We start from the raw sequence: 9932 nt of genomic DNA on the forward strand, positions 1-9932 counted from the left end.
TCATTCCATAGACTTAATGCCTTCTCCATCTTCTCCATACCTTTATCATGTATCTAATGTGTAACTAGCACTTTGTGGTGCACAATTAGCAACATTACTTTTAATTTCCTTGCCATTCATCTTTATGGAACGAACAGTTGACTCATTAACTTCAAACTCACGCCCAACTGCTGATGCACTCATGCCGCTGTCAAGTTTTATCTAACACTTCAATTTTCTGTGTCAGAATCATGACTTTCTTCACTCTTTTTGCACCAGATGCACTACCACCAGTTAATGACCTATTGTGAACCATGGCAGTTATAATTATTGTTAGAATTGCTCTCTGACGAGACTGGCAGGTGATGCTGTAGAACTCTAAGATGAGACTGGCTGGAGAACACATCTGTGCGGGATGTAGCATGACGCCATGATGCCACATCATGGCAAACACCTGCAGTTTTTAAAATAAGCACCTTTCCTTTTTATGCTATTTTGATAGATAAAACCTCTGAGGGCCATTTCGCAGATAGTCGAGTTCACAAAAGTTGAACTCGCGTATGTTGAAGTACTGGTGTATCACGCTGATTATCTTCCTATAAAAAGAAGAGCTATCTTTGTCCTCAGAATCCTCATCATTATAGAGCTGATGCATTTTACTAATTGTTAAGTTGGGGAAGAGGTTAAGGCTCTCCTGACCCTAGGTTCAGCAATTTGACAACACCAATAAAATTAGATCAGGTCATATAGAGCAGACTATTTGCACAGTTACTTCAGTTTTGCACATGACACCATTGTGACACTGACCACTTTTTTTTTAGATTCCATTATTTACTCTGTTGGAATACATGAGGTTAAAAGGTAAGAAAAGTTTGGTATTTGTTTAAAAATATTGAATTCATTTTGCTGTGGTACCATGATTTTGTACAGGGGGGTCCTCGTTATAAGAGTATTTGCTATCCGGGGTTTCGCAGTTAAGTGGCCAACTTTTTGTGACCATCCACGTAAAAAGTCCCCGCATTTTAGCAGATTCCACTCAAAACTGTGAAAACTCTGAATAAAATCTCCGGATTTTTAGCTGAACCATTTGAAATTTCATCCTCTTCCTGGTATCATGCATGCACACATGTGTCTCTGCACCAGTCTCCCGCTTTGTTTCATCCAGATTATTGCTGTGTTGGCGCAGTACTCAAAAGGAAGCACACTAGCTATAGTATAGATGTAAAAATAGAAGTGATAAGGTGAAAGAGTAGGAGTGGACAATCCACCAAGTACTACTTCTCTTTCATCCTCCGACTAATCCTCCTCTCCCAACACCCACCTCCATCAATCCAATCAAGCCAAACATCTCTACCTTTGAAGCTAAGTCAATCAAAATATTTTATTATGTTAAAATTATTTATTTTTAAAACATTTTAATAAGTATTTTGCCCCAATGAACCACTGGAGTGAGTGTGCACCAGCAACGGTGTTTGTGGACCAACGGGTTGCTGGCACACACCTACCCCAATGAACTTTAAGGATGCTAAATAACTTATAAATTTTAATAATTTCTTAAAATAATGTGTTATCAAATGTTTAACACATTTGTCTAAGGTAAATAATTAAAAAATAAATAAATAAATAAATAAATTGAGGTTTGTGTACAATGCCATGGTCCCAATTTGACTTATTTCCATTACAGTATTTCTTATGGGATTAATTCCCTGCTTTAAGTGGATTCGTCATCAGTAACATTTTTCCAGTCCCAATTAACTGCGGATAACAAGGACCCCCCCTGTATCAAGATTTTTTACGTGTGCCACAGCTATGTGATTTTATACCAAGACGGTGCACCAATGTCTTGATACTGTACCATGATTTTAGATCAGTTATCATTTTTATTTGATTGTGATTTTTAGGTAAACAATGCTGGCAATGTCATGATACCATGATTATTTGAACATCACTATTAACAGTAGAGCTTGACATTGAGCTAACCCTTCCTAGACAGTGTGGTCTGCAGAAATACTGTTTGAATGTCAATGGCTCAATACAGAAGAATATTTTCATAGAACAGTCTGTGTATCATATTTGGACTCCATCACATCTTCACTAGAAAGCCTATTTGTTTCTGAACTAAGCAAGATTTTAGCCTGTATTTACTTTACCCATCACAAATGATTAAGGTTACAAAATAAGAATTCAAGGACCTGATTGCAAAGATTATAAAATTGTATGCAATTGTAAACTTAGAGGCTTAGACACTGAAGCAGCCACATGATTTGAAATTTGGTCTCAAAAGAAGACCAAGATGATGAATTTGAAGATGGGCATTACGATTTGCTTTGTCACTGATCTGTTTCCTTCTATTAGACAAGCACTTATTATTGCTCTGACATGCACAGGGAAGAGATCATTCAGCACAATGAGAAGGGTAAAAACCTGGTTAAGATCAATGATGGCAGAAGATTGTTTATCTGGACTGTGTATGATGAGCATTTGTCGAACTAAGTTTTGTAAGAATAAATAAGAACTCATTCAAAAAGTAATTGATGAATTCTGACAAGATCTCTTGGGAAATACAAGAAACTAATTCCAAGTCACCAAGTTCAACCCCTGTTGTGTAAATACAGTAGTCCTTCGCCAACTGCAGGGGTTAGGTTCCAGAAAAACTTTGTGGTTGGCAAAACCGCAGTTGGCAAGACTAAAGGCTTATGACAAATAGGGGCTTAGGTTCCATGCCCGTGGATAACCCTCATCAAAGCCTTATGATGTTGCCTGTTCCTTCACTAAATAATACCTGTGTTGCACATTTAATTAAATCCGAGTCAAAAACATATAAATAGCTTAATATAAATTAAATATTAAAAGAAAATTTACAGTACTGTACGTGTATACCTTCACAACATTGATAATAATGGTGAATAAGGATGATGTGGAGGGAGAGGTGGTTGTTACAAGGAAGAGAGGGATAGTCCAGGAGCAGAGATCAGAAAAAGAATGGGTACCCAGGTCAACAATATGTCTGCATAGCTAAAACTAATCTTTGGGGTGTGGAGGTCATGAATCGATGTGATGCAATTGTAAAAATGCTTACGAGTTGCATACAGCGCCATTTCTAAAATGGCTGACTCTCCATCAAAAGTCAGCATCTCTGGAACTATACAACTTAACCCTACCTGGTGTAGGTGTCTGGCATAAGTATCTAGTGCATTACATTGAGTGTTATGCTCTGGTTACCATTATGGCCATGATGTCATATAGCATAGTTTTTAATATTAATTTTTGCATTCATTCTTCCTGTGTCATAGATAATTAAAAAAAATTATGTTCTTTCTAACAAATTTACTATGATACTTATGTATAGATATACAACACAGTATTACCCTGCTTTACACGGTTTCACTTTCCGCGATTTCTCATTTACGCGGTACCTTGCCAGGTACCTTGCCAGAACCGGACTTTCACTTTCCGCGCTGCATCTACTCATATACGCGTGAAGTATAATTTTTTTTTTTTTTATTTAGCTCATAAAATTCATACAAATTACCCGGCCAGAATATAATTTACATTGCAGGAATTCTTACAATATGATGATCATTTTGAATATAAACATCATGGATTTTGCATTAGACATACAAATTTTAGATCTAATGTAATAATTTGGTTTACACAAAGCAAGTATTTTATCTTTTGTGCAAAATATATGAAGTTTACATTCAAAATATTCCCTGACCTGCAAGGAATCCAGAAATGTCAATTACGTATATTATCCTAACTTTAGTCTGAGGTATTATTTATTACTAAAAGTTAAAATCTAGTTCTTTCGCCCAACATTTCTCTGGTAGGGAGAGAAGGTGGGGGGTGGGGGGGAGGGTTGGGACTGACCGACCATCTGGCGCGGTTGGAAGAGGGGGGGAGGCAAGTTGGGGTACTTTGTTTGACAGATAGTGTCGTGAAGAAGATTTTTTTTTTTATTAACTGAAAATATTTGTTTTAGCTCATAAAATTCATACAAATTACTGGACCAGAATATAATTTACACGCTGGAATTCTTACAATATGATGATCTTTTTGAATATAAACATCATGGATTTTGCATTAGACATACAAATTTTAGATGTAATGTAATAATTTGGTTTACACAAAGCAAGTATTTTATCTTTTGTGCAAAATATATGAAGTTTACATTCAAAATATTCCCTGACCTGCAAGGAATCCAGAAATGTCAATTATATTATCCTAACTTTAGTCTGAGGTATTATTTATTACTAAAAGTTAAAATCTAGTCCTTTCACCCAACATTTCTCTGGTAGGGAGGGAAGGTGGGGGGTGGGGGGAGGGTTGGGACGGACCGACCATCTGGCGTGGTTGGAAGAGGGGGGGAGGCAAGTTGGGGTACTTTGATTGACAGATAGTGTCTTGAAGAATATTTTTTTTTTATTAAGTGAAGATATTTGTTTTAGCTCATAAAATTCATACAAATTACTGGACCAGAATATAATTGACATTGCTGGAATTCTTACAAAATGATGATCATTTTGAATATAAACATCATGAATTTTGCATTAGACATATAAATTTTAGATGTAATGTAATAATTTGGTTTACACAAAGCAAGTATTTTATCTTTTGTGCAAAATATATGAAGTTTACATTCAAAATATTCCCTGACCTGCAAGGAATCCAGAAATGTCAATTATATTATCCTAACTTTAGTCTGAGGTATTATTTATTACTAAACATGAAAATCTAGTGTTTCACCCAATCATTTCTCAGAGAGGTAGGGGCCAGTGAGCTGGGAAGAGGGGGGGGGGGATTTGAGTCCATTATTTGAATGGACATTAACCTGGCGACTGTATTTCTCTTAAATATTAATTGTGTGTGCATACCATCATAAAATTAAGATGTTATTTTTACTACAACATAGGTATTGTGTCGGTATTGTGTCGGAAAAAGTGGAGTTTGGGAGTCGGCCCAGTCTCTATTTCAATTAATCCCATATGTTCTGTTATTCCATTTACGCGTTTCTCGTTTTACGCGGACCTCTGCGGATTCAATTGACCGCGTAAATCGGGTTATTACTGCACTCAAATTTTCTAGTATTTTTACTTAAGTACGATTTTGTAATACTTTTACACCAATGCAATTGAAAAAACAAAATCATTACTTGTCACATGCAAACTAAAAATAATGTTTTATTAATTGATCAATTAATTATTAACCATAGTAAAAGAGTTGTGTGCGTGGAGGGTATGGTGTGGGTGGAGCCGTGAACGTTACAGTGAGGGTGTGGGAAGACACCACATGGTCACATACCTAGAGGTCTCATGAAGCGAAGTGACGTCAGGTCAGGTCAGGTGGCAGTGACCATGACAGCGGACTTTCCCTTTGATCTTCTTCTGTCCATACCTCACCTTTTATCCCCCCACTCCTTAATCGAATCCCCTATCTTCTCCTCCACCTTTCCTTCAGGGGCTTGGTCTTCCCATTAAACAACAAATGCTCTTTGCATTTATACATGTGCTTAAAATGAATTTCAAAGAGGCTGTGCTTCTAAAATGCTCTACATAATTCCATCTAAGATATAAAGCCTGTATTTATACACATGTATGAGACTGAGTGTATTTAAAATTCTTCTTAAATAACTGAGTACAGCACCCGTCAGATGTTGCATGGCGTGAAAAATTCAGCCACTCATCAATTAGAATAAAAAAGTGATGTCACCACAGCCACACCCCAATTAGAGGGACAGTTCATGGTGAGTCTTAGTCAGACTCAGTCACTATGGAGGCAACAATCATCCACAGAGTCTCCTCAACTGAAGGAGCTTGATAGCTACTTGGCATGCCCAGGGAATAGAATGGGGCTACTGAGGCCTTTCCCAACATTATGTGATTTATATCTCAAGCTTAACACTCTACCTGCCTCTGCTGCTTGCGACTGTCTGTTTAGTCATGTTGGGCTTATTATTTATTTTTTAATTAATTTATTACACCCCAGGGGGCAACAAGCCTAGTTACAAGACCACCATGAGGTCAAACACTAATGCAATGGTACTCGTTTCTCATAGGTTACACTATGACTTGTGATATGGTGACAATATTGATATGATTTAAGGACAATGGGAACTAATACCCACCAAAGTGTGGGTAGCATACAAGAATGAAATCTAAATTATTAGGAATTATTATGAATAAGTAGGCAGTGACATAATAGTGGTTAGTGGCTTGTCTTGTGGTAGGAGGTCCCTGACAGTGGGACAGTCAAGGCAATAGTGTTGAAGGGTGTTAGCGTTGGGACAGTTACAGAGTTTACAGGAAGAGAAGTGTAGGTCATCCCCCACCTCAGATATATGCCAGATAGGTCTGTATCCTAACCTAATGCCAGCAGAAACAACATTATGTCTGCGGACTATAAGTCACCACTGAACATTAATCCTTTGAACGTAATCCACACTATAACGAAAACAACTTTTTACTACCCATTTGCCGATTAATGAAAGAATGTTCTACTATTATATAATAGGTAAGTCACCCTCACCTTTCTGCTTTCTCACCACCAGCTCCATAATCACCATCATCACCACCACTACCTCTATTATCACCACCTAATTCATAATTTCACCGCCCTGCCTCCCTCCCACCCACTGCATCTCACCCTGACACTCTGCCCCTCTCTCTCATTCTACGATGACTGTCATTCATGATAGTACAATATTATACAGTATTGTATTTTGTTTATTTGTTTTTTTTTTCACTCCATAATTTATAATTTATGTAACATAATGTAGAAGGAATGCAACATTCATTATATATACACTCAATTTTGTGGGTAGACATCAGCTGTTCAGTTGTGGCTGCAGCCAGTGTTACCAAACAAATTGATTGACATATCATCTCCTCACCACTTATCACATCTACCCCTCCACCACCAGCTCCATGATCACCCCCAGTACCTCTCTTATCACCACCTAAATCAGAATTTCAGTGATGGATTTGCTTTAGTCAGACCAGATTAGCTAGATATCCACTGTCTCCCACCCACTTCTCATCTTCCTCCCTTCCTCCTGTCCACTGCTCTCACCGACACTGCCCCTCTCACTCATTCTACTATGACTGTCATTCATGATACAATATTGTACAGTACTGTACATTGTTTATTTGTTATTCTCACTCCATAATTTAAAATTTATGTAACAACAGTAAATTCAGTGAAATGTGGCTGGGAGGGAGGAGAGTTAAGTGCAGAAAACACTCTCCTTACCCGCACCCTTTGCCAGGCGTACAATCGAAATACCTAATTTGAAAACAATGATGGGCACAGTGTTAAACAAATTATATAAACCATGCATTTACCAGAATGAGAAGCATTGTATCATTACTAGATTGAATGAAATATTCCCACAAACAACAATTGACAACTGTGTATATTTCCCACCTCCTCTGGCACCTGTGTCCAGTGCAACTAACTGGTTAACCAGTACTCTCAGGCCTAAAATTTTCTTTGCTCTGTTTTGGGACTGCACAGTGGTGGGCACGGTTCCGCTAACCGCTAATTAGCGAAGCTAACATTCTTGTTAGCAGATTAGCGTTTTCGCTAACTTTGGAAACCATTAGCGGACCAATTAGCTTCCGCTAAATTTAGTTCCGCTAACTTTAAGTCCGCTAACAAAATTTATACATGTTTGTTCCTGTCTGTTGTAAGCATGTGACGCCGCGACGCGTGTCTTCAACAGCCAGTCAGGTACGCTTGGCTGACTGCGTGTTAGTACGTGTAAAGTTTAGAGTTTTCTGTTTATTTACATGGCTAAGACCAACAATAAGTTATATAAAAATGCACTGGTATAATGACTAAGACCAACAATAAGTTCTATAAAAATGCACTGGTATAATGTGTATGTGGTTGGTATTGCATATTTACATGAATAATGAATAAGGCCGATAGGTTGTATGAGAATGCAAATTAATTATTTGTGAAATTATGTACAGTGTACACCTTGATAAGTTGATCACCATCTGATCTTGGCATGATGCTATTTGCTACCTATTCTATACAGTACCATATTTTTTTGATTCATTTAATACCTTCTGTCTTTTCATACAGTAAATAAAGATTATAAAGTGTATGTTGAAACTTGAATGTAGACTAATTTTTAATTTCATTTGTTCATTTAATTATTTGTGCACACCTTGATCATCATCTGATCTTGGCATGCAATACCTTTTTGGAAAGCTCTATGTCTAAGCTACAAGACAACATATGAAAATATCAGCTCTCTAGGTCTGTTTTTAAGGGTTTTAACGCCCCCCCCCCCCAAAAAAAAGCCGAAGCTAAATTCATATAATAAAAGTTAGCGGTTAGCGTTAGCTTCCGCTAATTTTTTTTAGCTGTTTAGCGGTTTAGCGTTAGCGAAGTTAACTTTTTAGTTACTGGATTAGCGGTTAGCGAAGCTAACTTTTCGTTTCGCTGTGCCCACCACTGGGACTGCACCATCTATGCGCAATAACACGTTTTCTTGGTACTAAGGAGCAGCCCAGAGGCATCTTTGTTTGGCGCCACAGCTTCAGTTCACGGGTGTGATGCCTGGTACAATATTTTACAGTGTACAACTTCAATACAAGTACTGTGTTCTCTCAACAATGTCTGGTAAGTGACCTGCCACTTCAACACCTGCTGGTACACCGGCCCAGAAGAGAAAGAAGGTGACTAGCCGTAAAATTGGGCATTATTCACCATAATGAGAGTAGTCAGGGTCCATCAGAAATTGGCTATGTTCTGGGCCTTAGTGTGTTTACAGTGGGTACAATTATAAAGAATGCACCAAGGCTCAAAGAGGTTGGTGAATCGGTGATCCCTACTGGTGCAACGAGACTGTGTCGTAGTCGGGATGTCATGGAGAATATGGAACGACTTCTCTCGGTGTGGATTGGGGACAGCACACAACGTCACATGCCTTTCTCCTTATCTGTGATCCAGGAGAATGATCGATCACTGTGGAACAATTTGCGACAAAGACGGCCTGGGCCAACTTCTGAGGTTGCAGTTACTGTGGCAGAGACGTTTACTGTTAGTCATGGCTGGTTTAATAGGTTTAAGAAACGTGCAAACCTTCATAATATTCACGTGATGGTTGAAGCAGCAAGTGTGGATGAGGTTGCTGCAAGGAGTTTCCCAGAAACATTGAATGAAATTATCAAGTGTGGTGGCTATAGTGCGAAGCAGGTGTTCAACATTGATGAAACTGGACTTTATTGGAAGCGAATGCCCTTCAGAATATACATAGATCAAGAAGAAAAAACAGCACCAGGATTTAAAGCAACAAAAGACCATCTGACACTAATTATGGGGAGCGATGCTGAACGTGATGTGAAACTGAAACCTTTGTTTGTTTATCTTAGTGAGAGTCCATGTGCACTGAAGGGTGTCCTCAAGAACCAGCTTCCTGTGATCTGGCGTTCTAATGCTAAGATGTGAGTGACAAGTGCTTTGACTGACGACTATGTCAAGGGATATTTTACTCACTTTGTTAAAACATATTGTGGGGAGAATAACTTAGTATCTAATAAAGTTTTATTGGTGTTTGATAATACACCAGGACATCCAGTAGCTATGAAAGAGTGGTGTAAGAATGTGAAGGTTGTGTTTTCACCTCTGAACACTACTTCTCTGATTCAGCCCATGGATCAGGGAGTCATTGTTGCTTTCAAGGCATATTGCCTTTGCCGTACCATCGAGCAGCTGATTCATGAAACAGACAGAGAAAAGAAGCCAACATTAAGACAGTTTTCAAAAGATTTTAATATAAAGAAAGCTCTGGAAAATATTAAAGAGGCCTGGGATGAAGTTCCCGACTCTGCAATGAATGGAGTGTGTTAAAAAAAAATGGCCAGAGTGTGTTTACAGTTTCTCCAGATTCCCACAATCAACAGCTGCTTCAAACCAGCAGATTATGCTGCTGGCTCAGCAAG

General features: G+C 38.3%; 1 protein-coding gene across 1 annotated transcript; it reads left to right on the forward strand.

The window, feature by feature from the left end:
* The first annotated feature begins 8603 nt into the window (after positions 1 to 8603).
* LOC121863968 (tigger transposable element-derived protein 1-like) lies at positions 8604 to 9438 on the forward strand. The gene is made up of 2 exons (XM_042362829.1): positions 8604 to 8610; positions 8762 to 9438. The coding sequence occupies exons 1-2, from the start codon at positions 8604 to 8606 to the stop codon at positions 9436 to 9438; spliced, it is 684 nt and encodes a 227-aa protein (XP_042218763.1).
* The last annotated feature ends 494 nt before the right edge of the window (positions 9439 to 9932 follow it).

Source organism: Homarus americanus, unplaced genomic scaffold, assembly GCF_018991925.1.
Source record: "Homarus americanus isolate GMGI-L3 unplaced genomic scaffold, GMGI_Hamer_2.0 scaffold26352, whole genome shotgun sequence".
NCBI lineage: Eukaryota > Metazoa > Arthropoda > Malacostraca > Decapoda > Nephropidae > Homarus > Homarus americanus.